The sequence below is a fragment of the Sphaerodactylus townsendi genome, linkage group LG01 (assembly GCF_021028975.2).
Source record: "Sphaerodactylus townsendi isolate TG3544 linkage group LG01, MPM_Stown_v2.3, whole genome shotgun sequence".
Taxonomy (NCBI): Eukaryota; Metazoa; Chordata; class Lepidosauria; order Squamata; family Sphaerodactylidae; genus Sphaerodactylus; species Sphaerodactylus townsendi.
In genome coordinates this window covers 103826725-103848121 of record NC_059425.1, presented here as the reverse complement: position 1 = coordinate 103848121, position 21397 = coordinate 103826725, and the positions used below count along the sequence as shown (strand labels likewise).

At 41.8% G+C, this 21397-nt stretch overlaps 2 protein-coding genes across 4 annotated transcripts in view; one reads left to right on the top strand and one right to left on the bottom strand.

Moving 5' to 3' along the window:
- The window catches only part of ADAT2 (adenosine deaminase tRNA specific 2), a 29081-nt gene extending 16610 nt beyond the window's left edge, over positions 1-12471 (bottom strand). For 2 of the 3 annotated variants that reach the window (XM_048489410.1, XM_048489401.1), the window contains exons 1-2: positions 12256-12471; positions 4835-4939 (exon numbers count right to left, since the gene is read on the bottom strand). In XM_048489410.1, the coding sequence (XP_048345367.1) occupies positions 4835-4939; positions 12256-12327 (177 nt within the window). In that variant the 5' untranslated portion in view covers positions 12328-12471. Of the gene's footprint in view, positions 1-4834; positions 4940-10756; positions 10897-12255 lie in introns of those variants that run through there. The other variant, XM_048489391.1, reaches the window with a different exon arrangement.
- Positions 12359-21397, top strand: part of PEX3 (peroxisomal biogenesis factor 3) — an 18644-nt gene continuing 9605 nt past the window's right edge. Inside the window, exons 1-8 of the mRNA XM_048489378.1 lie at positions 12359-12650; positions 15622-15753; positions 17861-17942; positions 18773-18816; positions 19876-20000; positions 20879-20945; positions 21044-21098; positions 21214-21382. Coding sequence (XP_048345335.1) covers positions 12578-12650; positions 15622-15753; positions 17861-17942; positions 18773-18816; positions 19876-20000; positions 20879-20945; positions 21044-21098; positions 21214-21382 — 747 coding nt within the window. The 5' untranslated portion in view covers positions 12359-12577. The remainder of the gene's footprint in view (positions 12651-15621; positions 15754-17860; positions 17943-18772; positions 18817-19875; positions 20001-20878; positions 20946-21043; positions 21099-21213; positions 21383-21397) is intronic.

The window sequence follows — 21397 nt, the reverse complement described above, 5'->3', positions numbered from 1 at the left end:
GTTTATTCTGTCATTGGGGCATGTCACTCTTTGTGAGTGGTTGAACACAATCCATTGTGAATTTATTTTTGGCATCAATGCAGTGAAATATAACAGTTGGGCAGTCCCATTCAACCTCAGGGGTGGCGGGCTGCAGTGCCAATGAGAAACTGCCCCACCACTCCCATAGTGGTTTCCTGGGGAGGCTTAAAAAATCCGGCATGGAGAGTGTGGTATAGTGTGAAAAAACTCCCTACCACCAGGAAGCCCCTATTGGGCAGAATATACTTTTGCCACATTTTTTGGCGTAAGTCTGCTGTTCCGTTCACCAGCGCAATGCAGTGAACAGCTGGGAGGGAGCTGAGTAAAGTTGGCTCCTGCCCCAGTCACACCCTGGACCACCCCTGCTACGTCAGCAGTGATAGGGGTGCAGGGATGCTGGTGCAGATCCAGAGAGGGCTGCAGAGGCCATGCACCAGCAGTTTTGTCCTTCCACCAGGGCAAGTGGCCCAGGAAGGACAAATCCGCCAGTGTGACTGTGCACCACTTGCACAGGCAGGTCGCCACCCCCCACCCCCGAATGAGGCTGCAAATCATAGAAAAGAAATTTTCTTTAAAAATAGTAATACTTCATCAGTAAAGAGGAAAATCATGGTATTTTTCTGATCTCCCATATCCTCAAGACGGTCATCTCTTAACATTAAGAGCTGGAGCTGTAAATGTATTAGTATTAGGAGAGGCTTAAGTTAGGGTGGGTTTAGTTGGGGTTAGAAGGGATCGTAAGGGTGAAGGGGGACAGTAGTTGGGTTAAGTTGGGTAGATAGTTCTTAGATTGTTATTTACTTTCCCTTTTATTAGGCTTCTGTTTCCCTGTTAGTTACCTTTTTGTTATTGTATGGTTATTGTCTACACAGTAGTTATATAGTTTTTACAGGGGGGTAAACTGAGGAGGGGGTGGTTACTGTGGAACTGGGGGGAAGGTAGTTTTGTAGTACACTCGTTAGTCCAGGCCCAGGTTATATAGTGTTGTTGGTTGTAATTGTTGTTCCCCCTGGGAGGCCATGAAAGGGTCAGGGATTCCAGTGATTACTGGGCAGAGGAGGTATGGTGGTAGGCCCAGGCCATATATGAGACACAGAGCGAGATGTGTTCAAGTTCACTCTCTGTCTCACCTGCCTATCCCGCGGGATGTAGGTTGTGGGATTGGGGCAAGGTACTTTGCTCCGTAGTTGGTGTTGCTCAATGCAAAGTCCATAAATAATAAGACCTGCATTCTCCGGGATTTTCTCGGGGAGCAGGCTATGGACATTGCTTGCATCATGGAGACCTGGGTGAGAGAGGGGGTAACAGTTGCCCTCACCAAACTCACTCCAGAAGGCTCCATGATCGTCCACCAATCATGGACATAGGGCCAGGGGAGTGGTGGCGATGGTCGTCTGGGATTCTATCTCCTTTCAGACGTTCCCCACCCCACAAATTGAAGGAATAGAACCATCTCCACCAGGGGGGATCAGTTGGCCCCGTATTTCTCCCGTGTTGATCTAGCCACAGTGACCCATGCAACGGTCACTTCTAGGTTAGATTATTGTAACTCGCTTGATGGTGACCTGCCCTTGAACCTAATCTGGAAATTAAAACTTGTGCAGCATGCGGCTGCGAGGCTCCTGGCAGGGGCCTCAGGCAGGGGCCATATTACACCGGTCCTTTTCTATCGACATTGGTTGCCCATTGAGTACCGGGTTATCTTCAAGGCTTTGGTTCTAACCTTTAAGACCTTGAGTGGTCTTAGACCTGTGTATCTTAGGGACTGCCTCTCCCCATATTGCCCAAGCAGGCACCTCTGCTCCTCGGAGGGGAATCTTCTGGTAGTCCCTGGCCCAAAAACCATCCAGCTGGCCTTGATGAGGCCCAGGACCTTTTCAGTCCTTGCTTCCACCTGGTGGAACATGCTCCCATCTGAGATTAGGGCCCTGTGGGACCCAAGTGGCTTTTGCAGAACCTGCAAGATAGAGCTCTTCCGCCGGGCTTTTTCATAGGCCAGCCGGTTTTTTACAATTGGTTTCATCTGTTTTGGTTTCCCGGGGGAAGGGGGCAGGGCGGGATAAAGTAAGTGAAAGTCACCATATGTTTTTGAGCTCTTATACTGTTTTAAACTATTTATTATAGTTTTTATTGTTGTTGCCATGCTGAGCCCTTCGGGGGTAGGACCAGGTATAAATCTAAGCAATAAATAAATAAATAATGTGAAATGAATTGTTTTTCCATTTTTAAAGATACCATGGAACATAATAATTACAGGCATTGCACACATTCTCTTTTGGAGCAAGGACAAAGAGGGTATAATGGCAATGGCTACTTGGGGAAGTAACACTCAGCTACAGGGGAAAGGCTTTTTTCGCCCTGTCAGATATCAACTTCCTTGGGTTTTTTAAAAACAGCTTATGAATAAACATGAGGGAAGAAATTAAATCTACTAGTCAGAACAGCTCAAAGGGTAGTGTAGAAGACAGTCTCACTTCGGCTTTAGCTTTAGGGAAGTTTGTTGATTCAATTTGCAGTCACTTCCAATTAAGAAGGTCTGAAAATGTTCCCGGGCGGAAATGAAGCTGTCAGTATTCTTCCTTATACCAGCTAATAACCTCTGTTTTTAATAAGTCATTTAGTTATAAAATAGGTAATGTGTTTTGAAAGGTTCAGTTTATTTGTATATATTTTGTAGTCATTTTTAAGAGAACTAAAGCCTGCCCATTTCACAGAATTTTGCTTACTATCCTGTGGTTGTTAGACAAAAATCAAATGCTAATTCTACGAAAGATTAAAAAAAGTTCTACTCTGTATAAATATTAGTATAAAAGTGGTAATAAAATTAATGATATGTGGTACAATCAACTATATGTTAGCATTATTATACAGTTTTTGCTTATACAATTGCAATTTTAACTGGCTCTTTAAAAATCATGCTTAGCAGAAGCTTTAGTCTCCAATAAATGCTCACCCATCCAAAGTTGGCCTCACACCCACATATTCAATAAACAAAAATATATTTCTAATTCCTGTTCTTTATAATCCAGTTGTGATAAGGGATTTGTTCTGGAGAAGCTTCTTTCCAATATCCTTATAGCAGACACTTCCCCCAAACCTATTCTTATGAATTAATTTGCAGTAAATACTACATCATAAGCACAGAGGCGGAGCTACCAGGGGATGGGGGGTGCACATTGCACCCAGTGCATGCCTGGAGAGTGGCAAAAAATTGTCATCCCCCCCTGTGGCTCCCCCCACCCCGTTCCCCTCCCCCACTTACCTTAGTTCAGACTGAAAGTGCAGGCTGGAAAAGCAGCCTGTTCACTTAAGGCTGAAAATGGCCTGGTGGGAAGTAAACTTCCCAGGAGACCTTGCGAGACCCAAGTATGTGTGTGGGGGAGGGGCAGAAAATGCAGAGTGCGCACCGTGTGCAGTATGGCCCAGCTACGCCTCTGCTTAAGCTTCTCCAGACAAATGTCCTCAGAGGGTACAAATGATTAAATATATCCCAGAACTCTAACAAAGATTTCAAAATGTCTTCAGAAATTTAATGCTATTCCAACAAAACAAGGGGCACAAGCAGAATAAGGTAGTGACTTTTGCTGGATCAATATCTCTTAAAGAATCAAGCTTTCAGATAGCCATAAGTTGTAAAATGAGACTGTAAGATACAAACTGGGAAATCTCTGAGTGGTAAAGGTGTTTAACCCTTTACTCAGCCTAAACCTAGAGCATCAGTGAGGCTGCAGAGAATATACTGAAAGGGACTGTCAGGAAAAGTTTCTGAGAACATAAATAGTGCACAAATTAATTTTATATTTTACTCTGGTATGTTCAAAGATATTTGCAGTATATATACATATATACTGCAGTGCATCGTAAAGTATGTTTTATTAGTAAACTCCTTCATGAGCAAAAAGGTTGGTTGGCAGGAAATTCTGCAAGCAAAGCTGAAAAGGCTAGAAAACTGTTCCAGTTGAAAAGAATCACATTTTTAATCTAAACTGAAACAGAAGTATTGTCTGGAGGAAAAACAAGAAAAGGCAAGACAGCTGCCACCTTCCCCTCCCCACCCCTACCCCCAAAAGCAAGCTCTGGCAATTCTTGTTCACCCCAGGCAATTCAAAAGGAACAGCTCAGAAAGATATCCATTGAGCTGTCCTGAAGAGCCTTCACCAAGGAACATAAAACAGATTAAGACAAGTCTACCACGCCTGCAGAACTACTCTTTAACACACACTTCAACTCAGGCCCAACTCTTGACCTTTTGTACACCGAAACAGATACTCAAGTGAAACATACACACCTCTCATGACAGTTGTGAATGAGCCACACATATTTAAAAAGCCAATTTTCACAAGAATAATACATGTGCTTTGTAAATCACATACACAGCCTTTCAGTCAAAAAATCCTGTAGGCTGTTACCAAGTTTTTAAATCTTTATTACTAGTAAAAACAAAATGCAAGAAAATGCATCTTTTAAGAAAGATGTAAAATCATCCAAATTCAGAATTATTCAGAAATCAGAGCTAAATGTTTCCCATGCCAAATGCCTTATGAAAAAGGAAAACTATTGTGGCCCTCATTACATTTCTACAAGGAGAGTCCCAAGCAGATGTCCCTTGACAACATGTTACATGATGCCAGACAGAACAATTAAAGAGAATAGCAGAAAAAATACAAAAACAAACAGCCATTTAATTGTGCAGTCACCATTTATTATATTTAGTTCTGCTGTCAAAAGACATACCAGTTTACTAAAATAAAATGTCCCTTTACTTACATGTTGTTAAGCATGGGGCTTGTATCTGTTTAGCTGGGGAACTTACATTTTTAGTTTTGTTCACTTCATTCTTCCCTTTCCCTATGACCTCTCTATTGTAGACCATGAGACAGCCAACAGGCACTTCACCGTTTTCCAGTGCTTTCTTAGCCTATCAGATACAAGAAAAGTTGCAAAGAACAATAAAATAGTTTTTAGCATGGCTGTTTTGTCACTGTGTGCACACACACTGCAAAGCGCATTCAGCCACAGCTGCCTACCCCCTCCCATTCCAAATTTCAGCACTGAGCAAGGATTTCAGAAACAAATAATCTCTTGTTCTGTACAACAGTTGACCATGAACAGCTGTCTATACAAAAAAAAAAAGAAGATGGGTAACAAAACCTAACAAGGACGAATTTTCTATTATTTCAACAGTGGGCCTGCAGCATACCTCTTACAAAATACCCCTTTCAAGCCCACAATGCAGCACTCAGCTCTTTGAAGCTTAGAGATGCTGGGCAGGGCATATGTAGTCCCCCCACCCCAGCCCTAATATAAGTGCTGGATATATATATTTTTTAACTTTTGTGAGAAATTTGATTTGTGGTTTCAGAGGAATCTATTTGTCATTGACAGATCAATTGACTGCACTCAAGACTAAGTGGGGGAATTATGGTGTTCCATTACATTTCATGTGGCTCAACCACAGCAAGCTTTCAAAACAACTTAGGTTTAGATTTAGGGCTGCAGTGTCAGACTTCACAGAAATCTATGCAGCCAAGATGGATTCTCTGTTTGCTTACATTTCTATATCTGACGATGCATCTCAGAATTTACTGAACAATTAATTAATCTGGTCACATAAACTGTACAGTATCTATTGTGTTTTGTGTTCATTGTGACTACACATTCAAGAGTGTTTTCATGATTTCATATTTTACAAGAATGTTTTCATGATTTCCGTTCCTATTAGAAATTACTTTTCAGTTGAGAAAGCTGGGCTTATTTTCACATTATTTTAGTAATATCTACAAAAAACTAAGGCCCTTATAAGAGATGCACAGTCAAACATCTGGGAAAGCCAAAAATGTTGATAAGAGAGTTTACAAGTTAGAACTACAGTGTCCATTGCCTTCCCTAACACCCATGTGATACACCGTCTCTCACTTCTTTCAGATCTCTCCTTAAAATCTACCTTTCCTGTGAGGCTTTTGACACAAGCTGTTAATCCCCCTCTCTTACTGAGAACAAAACCTAAGCATGGGTAAATGGAATTAATGTATACTATTATTTTAATTTTCCCTGGTTCTTTCCACACGTTAAAGCTCCTCAGGACTGGGACCTGTCTCCTTGTACTCTGAAAACCACCATGCAGATTTATGGTGCTGCATAAATAATAACACAACTCAAGCCTTCTGGATGGATTTAATAGGTGGATACAGGAAAATGTAGTAGTAGAGTACTTATAGGGAAGAAGTAAAGGGGGATGTAAGAGTCAAAACCAAATAAAAGATAACAAATATCCAGTTTGGTGTGTAGCAGAGTTTTTTGTTTCAGTGCAGAAAATCCATATTTAAATCTCTTAGATATACAGCTCACTCCACTGTGGAAATTGACATATTTCTGCCAAGCATACCTGACATATTAGGATGAAATGAAATATGGATACAATGTTACCCACTCTAAGTCCTTTAGATACAGTAGGAAAGCCATTTAATGAAAGGAGGCATCCACAATAAATCAGAAGCACTTGGCTGCTCTGGATGAGTACAAACACCCCAGGCCAGATGGCATGCACCCAGAAGTGCTGAAAGAACTAACTGGAGAGCTAGCTAGGCCTCTGTCCAGCATCTGCCAGACCTCTTGGCAGATGGGAGACATGACACAAGACTGGAAGAGGGCAAATATTATGCCCATTCTCAAAAAAGGGAGGAGGGATGACCTGGGAAACGACAGGCCAATCAGTATGATCTCTGTCCCAGGGAAGACACTAGAGCAGATTTTAAAGGGATCAGTCTGCTAGCATCTGAAGGACAACTTGGTGATACAAGGAAGTCAGCATGGATTTGTCTCCAACAAATCCTACAAGACCAACCTTGTTTCCTTCTTTAATTGAGTGATGAGCTTACTGGATCCAGGGAATGATGTCAATGTTGTTTACATGGATTTCAGTAAAGTCTTTGACAGGGTTCCACAAGATATCCTGGTGAGAAAACTAGAGCACTGTGGACTGGACTCTAGGACAGTTAGGTGGATAGGGAAATGGTTGGAGAACTGAACTCAAAGAGTAGTTGTCAATGGCATTTAATCTGAACGGAGGGAGGTGTCCAGTGGAGTGCCACAGGATTTGGTTCTGAGCCCGGCACTTTTCAATATTTTTATAAATGATCTGGATAAGGGTGTGGAGGGACTACTCATTAAACTTGCAAATTATATCAAACTGGAAGGAGCAGCAAACACAACAGAAGATACAGAATTCAACGAGATCTGAACACACGGGAAAAGTGGGCAAATGTGAAACAAGATGCAATTCAACAAGGACAAGTGCCAAGTTCTACATCTGGGTAACATAAATGAGGAAAACACATACTGCATGGGAATACACTATTAAGTTGCAGTGTATGTAAAGAAGATCTTGAGGTATAATTGGCAGTAAGTTAAATGTGAGCAGCCAGTGTGATGCTGCAACAAAAAAAGGCTAATGCGATATTGAGGTGTATCAACAGGGGCATACCATTCAGATCACAAGATGTCATAGACCTGCTGTACACTGCATTGGTCAGGCCTCACCTGGAGTATTGGGCACAATTCTGGAGGCCTCACTCCAAACAGGATGCAGACAGAATGGAGTGGGTGCAGACAACAGTGACAAGGATGATCAGGGGCCTGGAGACCAAGCCCTATCAGGAAAGGCTGAGAGAGACATAAGAAGAGAAGACTGATGGGGATATGATTGCTCTCTTTAAGTATTTGAAGGGCTGTTACTTAGAGGAGGGCAGGGAGCTGTTCCTGTTGGCAGCAGAGGATAGGACTCGCAATAATGGGTTTAAATTATGAAAAGAAAGGTTATGACTGGATATTAGCAAAAAGGTTTTTACAGTATGAGTTGTACAACAGTGGAATCAGCTACCTAGGGAAGTGTGAGCTTCCCCTCATGACAGTCTTTAAGCAGCAGCTGAACAAACAGCAGCTGTCTGGGATGCTCTAGGTCAGTGGTGGTGAACCTATGGCACGCATGCCAGAGGTGGATCTCAGAGCCCTCTTTGTGAGCACGCACACCGTCGCCCCAGTTTGGGCACTCGGCAGTGGAATAGCGTCAAGCGGGCAAGGGGTGTGCGATGCACTGGGCATGCGCTCCTGCAAGAGTGTGGCGAGGGCATACCAGGAGTGTGGCAGGGGTGTTTCGAGGCATTTAGGGGGCATTCCAGGGCAGGGTGGGGGCAGGCGGGGGCTTGGCAAGGGTGCAGGGCACACACGTGCCCCGGGCGCAGTTTCCCCTCGTTCTGCCCCTGGCACTCGGTCTCTAAAAGGTTCGCCATCACTGCTCTAGGTGGATCCAGCATTGAGCAGGTGATTGAACTACATGGCCTGCATGGCCTTTTCCAATTCTATGATTCTATGAAAGGGAATGCAAATGGAGAACAACAGCCTAATCCATTTGTCTGACAAGGACAGTATGGGGAGGAAAGGCTAAGCAAGTACGACATCCTCTTTTCTTGCTTGTATACCACCCTGGCATCTATGGGGAAAAGGCAAAAGAAAAAAGAAATACAAAAGTAATTACCGTAAATTGCACCCCCACAACTATGTGGCAGATAAAGAATGAAATTAATATAACTCAGAAAAAGAATGCCGTAAGGAACAGTTAAAATATGTCTATATTGATCATGTCTTATGTTCCAGCTATATTGCTGTTCATAAGGCTAACAAAGTCATACAAAGCAACTGGAAAATAGCACCTCAAGCAGTATCAATAAATCTAGCAGTTACCTTTGGGCCCGTCTGTGGACACTTACATCTGCAGATTTTAGTGTTTTCTCCAAACTTGAGGGACTTCCCCAGGTTTGCAGAAAGGGAGCAGGGAGGGGGTAAAAATTAGAAAACATACCCCTGCTGCAGTAGGGAGGGAAAGAAGACTGGGAGCCTCCTCCTCACACACAGGGAAGCAGTTGTATTGAAGGTGGGTGGCTGAAGGAGAAGAAGGCTTCTTGATACCTGCCCATCTGCAGTGCCACAACCTCAGTCCGCACACTTAGCAGCAAAGGTGAAAGCTGGGAAGCATATATGAGGCAACTGAGCTGGAGACAGGTGGGTAGGTGAAGAGACTCCTTCTCACTTACCTGCCTGTCTCCTGCACAGCCCAGCCACCCTCTTAGGTCGATTCTGCACAGTACAAATATACCAGGTTGACAAAGGGAAATATCCCAGTTTGGGCAAGAACTTTGCATGGATCCTGTCCCTAAAGCGGTATTGTCTAGCAATATTTCCCTCATCCCGGGTTTTTTTTTTAAATGCTAAAAAACAATTTTTCTCAAAAGTCCCGAATTGAACCCGCTTCCATGGGAACACTGCAGGCACCCAACCACTTTATTTTTCCTGCCCCGCCACCTGTTCTCCCCGCCTTACGTCAAGTCAGTTTCGTTTCTTCTGAGATGCGAACTAGCATGGCAGCCCACCCTCTCTGAAATATTCTCCAAGCACATTTTCTGCCCATGGCTATGACTGAGTGCCATTTCAGCCAAGTGTGCATGGCAATGGATACACAACAAATAGGGCCACTGTGAGCAATGGCCCTGTTTCCTTTTCGTTTTTGGGTGCTCAGAGCATGTAGCTAGGCAGGTGAACACCTTTGGATGTGGATGGGACATACTGCTTTGCTTTGCTCCCTTTTTGGACAGATTTTATTATTTTGAATATCACAATGTTAAGGGGGGGGGGGCGTGTTGCATGCCTCATGTTTACATGTGTCATGGTTTCAAAGCCCAAAACTTTTTTCATGCTGGAGAAATGGGAGGGGGAGGTCTCGGGGTTGCTGTAGATTTTCCACCAATTGGAAGCGTTCCCTTAGCAGAGGGTGGGAGCGGGCAGAAGGGGGGCTGTGGTGGTGGAACAGCCAATCAGAATGCAGGTAAAACAGAATGTTCGCTGCTGCGTGTTTGCATTGTAAAAAAAACCAACAGTGGGTTTGTGAAAAGGAGCAGAAAGAAAATGGATTATTTCCTTCATGGAAAACAGGTACGCGTGTGAAGGACAAAAATGGATAAAACAGACGCAGATTTAAAAATAATGGTTGTAACCAACTATTATTATGCTGTGCAGAAACAACTTTAAACTGTCTCCTCAACTGAGGTGATGGTACTGGAGGCAGCTAAATATAAACCACAACACAACTGGCAATGTTTTGTTGCAAATCCCTATTTGTTGTCATCATAACAGTAAATGTTGAGTATACAGTCGGTCTTAAACAGTTTACATTAGCACACTGCAAGCATATCAATATTTTAAAAATAAAAACACCAAAAATTAACCCATCAGTAAAATAACAGCTTCAGTCAAGATCCACAGATCACGTATCAGCAATAAAATCAACAAAAAGTCCTTTTAAAGACTACTATTTTACACAAAGTACCTCCACTAGCAGCCTATCCCAGAGGATTGCAACAACCTCTGAGAAGCCTTAGGTTGATAAAATCTGACAAGATAAGACAAGTCAGTACACCTATTATTATTCTCAGCATCAACTGCATGGATTGAAGAAACCTAGCATTGGCTAATACACAAGGTTTTTTTTCTATATCTTTGAGCCTTTAGTACTCTTAAAAGGAATTTTGTTTTAAAAAATATGGGAGGAGGCTAACAATTTGCTGACAAATGATGGGTATTTACTATTTCATTGCTTAACAGATACAGAAACAACTTATGGCTTTCTTTAGTCACTATTTAAGGAGTAACCTGCTTCTATATCATGTCTTAGACCTGTTCATACCTGGTGATCCAGCTTTTGTACTGTTTAAAGTGTATCTTCCTTGGCTAGTTTGCACTGTTTTTTTCATTCTGTAACCCAGTCCTATTGCAATCTTTATTGGTTGTCTTATGCTGTCTGATGGCACTGTTTTATACACTGTAATCTGCCTTGAATCTCTGTATTAAAATAAAAGTAAAAGTAAATAAAATTAAAATTGTACCTCAGTATACCAGAAGCTCTGAACCTGACACAAAGCTAGAGCATTCCATAGGAAATTGTTCCCCAGTGTTCAAGGTTTATAATTTATGGTGGTCCAAAGATGATTTTAGAACATAATGATTTCCATTCCTTGCTCATATGTGCTGGGACTAGGAAGATGAAGATAAAGCTTTGGGCAAAAATAATTTCTTGTAAGGGACATTTTTCAAATATTTTGGACTGTGCCAAAGATTATTAGGGGAGAAGTTTCATATTTGTTTTGCTTCTTAAGCCCTGTTTTGAATAAGGAACTGAAAATCAGGAAACTAGAGCCAACAACCATAGAAACAATAATCCAATCTTTATCGTGTTCTAAATCCCAGGGTCATGCTTGTGGTATAACAAGGATCATAACAGTAGTATAATATTCTTATTTCAGTTAAATGTTCAGCCCATTTTAGGCTGAGCTGCAGTGCCATCCTGATTTCATCCACTGATTTCAATGACTTTAGAAGGGAGTAACTGTGTTTAGGACTGCACTGGTAGGCATGTAGAATGACTGTAGCTATGTCAAACTTTGTAAAAGATCCTTCTGTGAATTAAATACAACTGAATTTTAGCTTCTATCCCATGTTAGAAAGAGCTGAGGGGAAGGGAGAGAGTTCAGCAGAAAAGGGGTGGGGGGAGAGAAAATGTCTGCTACTTTGCAGTAGGATGCATGACCAAAAAAAAAGAACAATTTTTGGCAACGAAACGACGCATTGCGTTAAAATGAACCGTTTTGAAGGCTTATTTTTAAAAATAAATTAATAACAAGAGATTCTAGTATTTCTGAAAAATTTACAACATGTGATCTGAAATTCGGAGAGGATTGTCCTCTAAACCCAAACATAATCCCTAGATCCGTACAAATCGGTACCCCACCCTCTCCAAACAAGCTATCCCATACCCATGAGTAATGACAAAAACGCTTTTTATTTTTGAAACCTAAGAAGGCGAAACAATGACAATGGGCTCACAGCCTGAGCTTCGGGTCCTTTGTAAAGCATACGCGTGTTGCCCACTAGAACCCTTGCTTGGCCCATCATTCTGCACAGTTTTGGACTAAATGCTGGCACCCTAAGACACCAAGGAATGCACCAGGATGCCTGGCTCGGTTTGCAAAGGGGCGGGGGGGGGGGGGGGGCTGTCGGCAGACCCGGCTTATTGTGCTACTACCAGAAATGCTGCCTCTATGCAAATTTTGTTTTCTCCACCAGGACCCAAGGTAACAAGAACTTTCTTGTAGTCTTTAGCATCTATTGCTCCCCATATACACTCGCCATGTTTACGGCTCGTTCCATCCAGGCCTCCGTCTCTTCCGCAATCACCACCTGCCTCCCCGGCGCTTCCATTTTTAGGACCACAAATGCTACTCCTAATAGCCGGAACAAAGATGCAGAGCCGAAGCTTCCGGGGAATCCAGAGGCAGCAAGTACCGTGACAAACCGGGGGACTCTGAAGCAGGTGGGACTGCCCTTCCCCTTTGGCCGGCTCGCCTGAAGAGCGTCGGAGGCTGGGAGGCGGGGCTTTATCTTGCGGTGGCGGCTCCGCTTCTGCGACTGGCGAGTGAAGTCGCGGCCGGCCTGGGTCGACCTTATCAGGATGCTGTTGGCTGTGTGGGGCTTCCTGAAGCGCCACAAAAAGAAATGGTTCTTCTTGGGCGCCTTCCTGGGCGGTAAGTGAATGGGAGCAACCGGCGGAGCTTCCCTCCCCCTTTATTTGGCTAACCTTTGGTCTCTTTTTACCACCGTGTAGTCGCCTTCCCCATGTTTTCCTCTGGTGGCTTCCCGTAATATGCTCGTCTTTTTTTCTATTGGTTTCTCCACTACGTGCGTGCAGCCTTCCTTTCCATATGGACCCCCTTCCTTTTCTTTTGTAGCCTGATCCTTTCGCTGCATGTTTACTATGTAGCAAGCCCCACTGTGTTCAGTGGAAATTACTCGCAAGTAAATGTGATTTGGATTGCAGCGTTGTTTCCGAGTGCCTGTCCAAATGATGAGAATGTTCGCTGCTATTTTCCTGGTATTTAAAGCATAGCCACGATCCCAGACTAATACTAGTTGCAATTTTAAAGCAAGACAGCAATAGTATTCCCATATTGTAATTCAGGTATTTGATTGCGGTTGGCTGTCACACCCACTCATCCTTCTGCACAGTGACTGCACTCTGTCTGATCCTTGGTACGCATGATTTCCTATTCTTTTTATTTAGTATGTTAAGCACAGAGGTCTCTCATTTCTTCATCTGTGAAGAGAAGATGCAAGTGCTTGGTTAGAGTCACTGTGGGAGGATGGATTGACAACCAGACCCATTCTTCACTATTGGCCTATTTCTTTCTTTCCCCACAACTGCATGCATGGACTCATCCCTTCTCTCTCAGTATCATGTTTTCCTACTTGTCTCCTGTTACAGCCTGTTCTTGAACAAACCCACTTCTCAGTATAACATATGGTCTGAGGAAATGAAACTCCTTTTGGAACGTATATCTTCCCTTTGGCGTGATATTCAAATACACCAGAAACTTATTAAAGACTATGCACGGGGGGGGGGGGGGGGGGCACTACTTTTGTTTATATGGTGCAGTAAAAGAAACCTATATCATTTCATGCCAGGCTAAACTGTTATTAGCCCTGTTGCAACATGCATGCAAAATGGTGCAGTTACCAGTTGTGCCAAAAGCTCCTTGGGCGGGTTGATTTTCTATCTCATTAGACAGAGATTTCACCACTAGCCTAGTTGGTTTTAAAAGTATTATGCTACATCAGTCCTTGACAGTGTCTTTAGCTCTTGGAGCCAACCCAAAAGTTCAGCATTCAGGGGTTGGTATTTTCCTGATCAAATTTTCCAACTATTACTATCACAAAATCTAATTCTAGCCTTTTCACAATTTTCCATAATGTTATTAAAGCTATGACAAAAGAGATTAATGCAGAAGTAACCCCGGGTGTCCATCTCAACTACAAAAACGCAAACCTGTACTCTATCATGTCCCCAATTTTATTTTCTTAGGGTTGCCAGCTGCTGATTAGGACATTCCTGAAGATCTGGGGGCGGAGCCTCAGGAGACGAAGTTTGATGAGGAAAGCAATCTCACCATGGTGTAATGCCACAGAGTCCAATCTCCATAGCATCCATTTTCTCTAGGAAAACTGACCTGTGTGATTTTTAGCTTCCATCCAGAGGCTGGCTACTCTTGTTTCCATGGAAGAAATGGGTGCTTTGGAGAGTGGACTCTATGGCATTCTACTCATTGGAGATCTCACCCATCCCGGGCGCAGCCTCCCAAATCTCCAGGAGCTTCCTATCCTGGAGATCACAACTCTATCTCCTTCCCACCCAACTGCCCTTTTGTCTTTCTGTACACGCTCCCATCCCCAGCAACCTCTACTTAGAAAAACTGTGGCTCAGTTTTGTGATGCTGGTTATCAGGCAAGGTCCACTTGCTTAGTCAGGAACTCTCAAGGGCTTGTGGTGCATCGCTTTTCCCTGCATCTCCCTCCCCACACACACTATGTCCTCGTTCCCTTCTCCTGATCCACTATTTCCCTTCCTCATTCCCTACTCAGCCGTTCACCAGCCTGCCATTTATCTGCCTCCCAGCTTAAGCTACATTTATTATTTATTTACTTCATTTATACTCCATCTTTCTCCACAGTGGAGACCAACAAACTTACATTATTCTCCTTCTCTCATTTTCAATCCTCACAATAACCATGTGAGGCAGATTAGGCTGAATGTGAATGGCAAACCTAAAATCATCCAGTGGGTCTTCCACAGGAAGACAGGGATTCAAACATGGCTCTGCCAGACACTACTCTGAAACATTAACCCCTACACCATACTGACGCTCATAGGGTGCCTGGTGTTGAACAGTAGCAAGCAGCTGGACATAGTTGAGTCCCTCAAATCAAAAAATATCAAGTTACCTAGTAGCTGTTGCCAGGCCTGTGGTTGCCATCCTCCAGGTGGAACCTGGAGATCTCCCAGAATTGCAGCTGATCTCCAGACAGTAGAGATCTATCCCCCTGGAGAAAATGGCTGCTTTGGAAGGTGGACTCTATGGCATTATATCTGGCTGAGGTCCCTCCCCACCCCAAACCCTGCCTTCCTCAGATGCCATTCCAAAAGCTCCAAGAATTTCCCAACGTGAAGCTTGTAACCCTAGTCAGTCCTTGCCACCAGATTTAAGTATCCTCAGATTTGGCCATCTTTGCTATAGGAATATAGTATTACAGCCATTGCTTTCATCTGAAACTGCTATGATCAGTTTTAACAGATGAAGGTTCCTTACCTCAGCAGTCCCCATTAGTTCAGTCAGTTTGTATAATGTTGCTTAATTTTGGTTGCCCAATTCTGAAGTTATTGTTTTCTTTCATAATTAAAAATTCAGGTTATTTTGTTCTTAACAAAACCACCTGAGAATTGAGAGAAGGAGGGTTTGTGTGAACCTGTTTTGTGATGGGATTCAGCCTTCCTTACTGTCCTTGAAGCTATAAGTGAGAACTCCCTCTGGATCAACATTTTTGACATTTGAACTGCTGTTCTGTGGCTATTTAGAGGGAAATATTTTCAAAAGCACAACAAATGTAGAGCAAATCTAACTGCTATTTTAAAAGTTGTATTCTCTTCTACAACATTTTTCACAGGAGTTTACGTACTTGGAAAATATGGGCAGAAAAAAATGAAAGAAATTCAAGAAAGAGAAGCGGCAGAATACATAGCACAAGCACGAAGGCAGTATCATTTTGAAAGTAACCAGAGAACTTGCAACATGACAGGTATGTCAATTGAAATAGAAAGCATGGTTCAGGGAGCAACCAGGGCAACTGGGATGAAGGGTCTTCCTTTCTGTCTCTGCCCCTCTTCCTGATAGCTGCTTCTGCCGCCACCTTTAAGGAGAAGCAAGAAGAGGTAGCAAGACTGGTGCGGAGGCCCTGCCCCCTTGGACCCCAGAACTTCTGTTTGATTTATTGTTTTGGAAGTACGTATTTCTAGAAGGCGGTGCTTCTTATGGTACCTGCCATTGGCCTGAAAGCAGATTACCAGGAGGTATGGCAGCTCAACAATTTTGAAACTTCATCTGCTTCAAAATGCATTTTAAATAGGGCCTGCTGCAATGAAGCCCCATCAATATATAATTCTCCACATACCCCCGTCTGGGGACACTTAAATTTGGAGGCAGGGATGTAAACAGGTAGGGGTTTTTTTTTTCAAACTTGAGGAATGCCCCAGGTTTGCAAAAAAAAAAATGACCTCTAAAAAAAGAGGAACGGGGGTAAAAGCCCGCAAAATAATAGAAATGCATGCAGCTTTAAGAAACAAGTTCATTTCTACTTCCATACTGTGGAAGTCTCGAAAGCTGAACAGTGGCTGCAAACTATGGTCTGTCGGTTGCATTCATTCATTCATTTATTCATATCCTGCTTTTCTCTTCAGTTGGGACTCAAAGTGGCTTAAAAAATCATTCTCCCATCTTCTGGTTTCTCTCTACAACAATTCTGTCAGACAGACCAAGCTCAGAGATGGTGGCAGGCCTAAGGTCCATGGTAGAAGTGGGGATCTGGGTCGCCCAGCATCTTAGTTTTCCACTCCCTCCGCTGTACCACACTGGCTCTCAGTTCAGGCACAAGTTGTGATTTCTCTTTGTGATCCAGCAAAAAGTCATGGTTTGTCATGTCAGATCTCATCAAACCATTGTTGAGCTCCAGTAACCAACATTTGTCATAATATCTGAATTGGTTCTGCTCCTTAGATCAAGCTTATTATAGGCAGGGGCACATGATTGCTGAAACTTGAAGAACTGTGCTTCTAATTCTGCATCCCCAAGAAGGGCTTCAGGCTTGCATTTCATAAACAGCAGCCTATTAGCTACATGGCCTACTGGTCTTGAAGCTAAATGGCCTGAAGCATGTGGCAGTTTTGAGCTGATTTCTCTATTTGGGTTAGCTATTCTAAGTTGAATGGAGAGCAGTCTATCCTTTTTATGGACCGTTGTATGTTCCTGTGTAACCCTCTTATATATTTAAACCTCTGGGATGAAGTTTCCTTATTTTAAGTTAAGCCAGCTCAGATCTTTTTAGTCACAAAATTAGCTGTGTTTTGCTGTTGTTTTAGTGTTTGTTCTGCTTTGAGTTCACCTTTTTTAGAAAGTGGAGTGTGACCAAAGATAGAAATAATAACTGTGGACTTATTGTATTGTCGAAGGCTTTCATGGCCGAAATCACTAGGATGTTGTGGGTTTTCTGGGTTGTATGACCGTGTTCCAGTAGTATTTTCTCCTGACTTACACGTGCATCTGTGGCTGTCATCTTCAGAGGATCTGATGGCAGTAGAGCAAGTGGAGTATATATACATGTGTGAAACCCAGAGAGGGAGAAAGAACCATTTGCAAATGTTAAAAGTAACATACAAATGCTAAAAATGGGAGAATTCCACTTAACACATGCAAATCACACTTGCAAACTGCACCTTTAACACCCTGGGTATCTCACAGGTATATATATTCCACTTGCTCTACTGCCATCAGATCTTCCAAAGATGCCACAGCCACAGATGCAGGTGAAACATCAGGAGAAAATACTGCTGGAACATGGCCATACAACCTGGAAAACCCACAACATCTTTGTAGACTTATTGCTTGTTTTTTTCCAGGTGTGTTGTGGGTTTTTTTTAAAGAAGAGTAGTCTTTGAATTTATTTTAATTTATCCAAAACACAATGGTAATGCTATACTGATACTTTCTTTCAGTAGATTTTTACATCTTACTTTTTAGGCTGTTGTGATCCTTCACTGTTGCACAGGTTGAAAGATTGCTCTTTTTAAAATTTGTTAATAACATTTCCCAAACTGTACTTGTTTTGCTGATTGTGTGTTTTCCATTGCTAGTGCTGTCAATGCTGCCAACACTGAGGGATGCTTTGATGTACCAGTTGAATTCTGAGAGCCTCACTTCTCTGCTGAAAAACAAGTAAGTATAACCTGTCAGCTTATTCAGAAGACACAGAATGGATGCCTATTCTCTAGGCTTGAACGACATGATATGCACTAATGTTGTAGTCATGTGGGAGATTTTTCAGCAGCCTGAATAAAGCTTTTTAAAGCCCTTTTATCCTGACACGCAAGATTTAAAATTTCACAGCATGTGTAAAATCTCATATGCACTACTAAAAAAAATGTGGTAAGGAAAGATCTTGCACAAACAGATTTGAAGCTTGTTCACCTTCTTTCTGCCCTCTGTGCCCGGTAAGATTTTATTCAGCTGGATCCTCCGACACTCAGCAGTGGCTTTGGGGAGAGAGCAGCTTTGAGTCCAGCCCATTCTATTTTATAAATAAAAAGTGGTCTGCTTTATTCATAGGACTGGAGACTAAAAATTAAGAAAAGATCGGCTATTTTTGATAGACATATGCAAACCACAACACAGCAGTTTTTCAACTCTGCAACAGTTTTCTTCAGGGGTCATAAAGTGTAACACCTCCTTCCCCTGGAGCAACCTTGCAGCAGTCATTCTGACCCAGAGACTCCAAAATGTCTGGTTCCCAGATTCTTATCAAGTAGCAGGTTTTCACTGACCTGAAATTAGTTGCATGAACCAAGGTTGTGCCAAAACCAGTAATTCCGTAATGTGGCCAACTGGCTTTCAGAGTCTCTCCCTGTCTGATTCTTGCTGCTTTTTAAACTGTTGCCCTGTTGTTTATTTCACCTCTAATATTTGATAAAAGTGTAAATTTTTATATTGACATTTATTTAAATTGGGAATCTCAGTTTAAAATGTGTGTTTCTTTTCCCCCCTCATAGACCATGCAACAAGTTAGAAATATGGGAAGATCTGAAGATCATAAGTAAGTCAGAATGACTCATTATGATTGAGTGAGGCTCTTTATGTATGCAGAAGAGCTGTACAAACACAGCAAAACTGTTGTTTTGTTAAACAGTGTCTGGTCTAAAGAACAGCTTTATAGCAAGTGGAGATGAGAACTAGTATTATGCTTTTTGCAGAAGCCTCTTAAGAAGCATTTCTTTTTCCTCGTTTTAAATTGTCCAATGATCACTATTTGCACTTTTAATATTGATAATCCGTAACATCATTAAGCTTAGAAAAGGGGAAAGAAAGAAAATCATTTTGTTTTGGTATTGTCCCCCCTGCAAAAAAAGCTGTCCCATGTGTGCTTAAAATAGATAACTTGCACAAATTTTGGATTGAAGAAATGCTATTTTTCTCTAGTGCTTAAAAAAACAGGGGGGAAAGGTTTATTATGCAGTCTAAATATTCTGGATGTATTTTAAACTTTTTAAAAATCTAATGTTGTCTTTGGATTTAAAAAAAAGCCCTCCCAAAATGTAATTTAATCCTGCTAAATATTATTTTATTGCCTTTTATTATACACATAAGTTGCCTCAGCCTTTCTTCACTATAACAAAGGCTGAATCTATCAGGAAATTGCAGGGGGTAGTGAACATACGTTAAAGTAACTGAAGTACTTTGTACATGCATTATGAAGTGTTATAGTAAAATTGCTAAATTTCAGCATTACTCAGAGTTAATATCCAGCAGCTGCTACGGGACCCCTTTTCAAATATCAAAATTATTTCTCTCCATACCACCTTGCTTTCTTTTGCACTGGTTACTGCTGATTCAAAATTACCTTCCTTTCATAATTTATTATGCAAAAGATATCTAAAAGATTTTCAAAAATGGAACTTCCTCTTCCATATTAACACCAGAAGCTTAGTCCTCATTTCAGATTTTAAAGAAACACTTTAGTAGTTATTCTGTGCCATATACACAAAAGCACAATAAACTGGAAGGCAGTGCCCTTTTATTAATTTTGATGCCAGATTTGATAGGGCATTAAATGTTTTGTACAGTGTAAGGCAGTGCAGTTCTTGTTTTATTACAGGTTTTACAAGAAGCATCGTAGCTGTGTACAGCACATGTATGCTTGTAGTTCTTCTGCGAGTCCAGTTAAACATCATTGGCGGATACATCTACTTGGATAATGCAGCTGTTTGCAAAAATGGCACAGTAAGTACATCATTTGATGAATACAAATATAAAGAAATGGAAAAGTAGCAAAAGTGATGAAAATTAGCTATTCACGTTGGCACTGAGATGTGCCACATAATGGGTTAGATCCTTTAGTCACATTAGAAGATCTTCACTATCTTCCCCTTCCTGCAGCACTCCTTTACACCTTCTGACAAGGTGTTTGACAGATAGTCACCAAGGATGAAAAGCTGACAGGCATGTAGGGCTGGAGCAAGGAGGGGAAGCCAGGTAAAATAATTGCTACCTTGCTTCTGTACTGATGGGTAAACCAAGGCACAGCAAGCTCTGCTTAGAGACCCTGAACAAATACCTGTTTGGTGTTTCACTCTTCATGGGGAAGGAGGGGCAGCATCCATCTCTATGAATGCCTTATGCAACCCTAGGCATTAACCCACTGAATATATTTAAGGATACAAAATAAATTTATAGATGGGAAAGATTAAACAGAATGATGCAAGAAATAAGGAATGTGTTTCTTGAAAAAAAAATTTAAGTAAATGTGAAGACAGATTAATGTGATCTTTTCCATTTGGTGTTGACAGGGTTACCTTCTCAGCTATAAAGCAAAGCAAACATAAAATTGAAAAAGTGACATTTTTTTAAAAAGCATTTTAAAAAAGACTCTATAAGGTTTATTTTGATGTTAATCATTATGATTCATTTGCCTTCCTAGTAATCTGTGACGAAAGATACTAAGGTTATGATAAGGGCCTTGATACCTTGAAAATAGTCCCAGCAGTGGGTAAGAAATGAGAAGGCAAGGGAAGGAAATTCTGTACGTTCAGATACCTGGGGAACTAACATCCTGCTCCACAAAATGACAAAATTATTACAGAATATTTTTCTTTCTTTAGACACTTCTAGCTCCCCCTGAAGTCCAACAACAATATTTATCAAGTATTCAACACCTTCTAGGAGATGGTATGATATCTGCAAACTTTTTCCCCCTCCTCATCATGCCATTTTCTTCAAAATTGGAAGAAATTTTACTTTTCAGAAACTTTATTCTTCTGTTCCAGGTCTGATTGAGTTAATTACTGTGGTTAAAAAAGCTGTGCAGAGCATTTTTGGAAGGTAAAAGTGGCTGTATGTTTGTTTTTAAACCCTATTTTAAATTTGCACAAGTTTTTAAAACAAGTTGAAAAATATGCCACTGATACAAGCAGTTTGGTTTCTCTTCCTTGTGCAGTATGTCTCTGAAACACACACTGTCTCTCTTGGATTTGGACCAGAAGTTAAGGGAAATTAGGACAGTAATAGAACAGCCCAGGGAGGATTCCACTTCTGAAGAAAGTAAATCTCAGCCCCTGCTTTGTTGTTACATGATGTCAGATGAGGAAAATCCTTTAGCTACCCAGGTATTTACATACTTT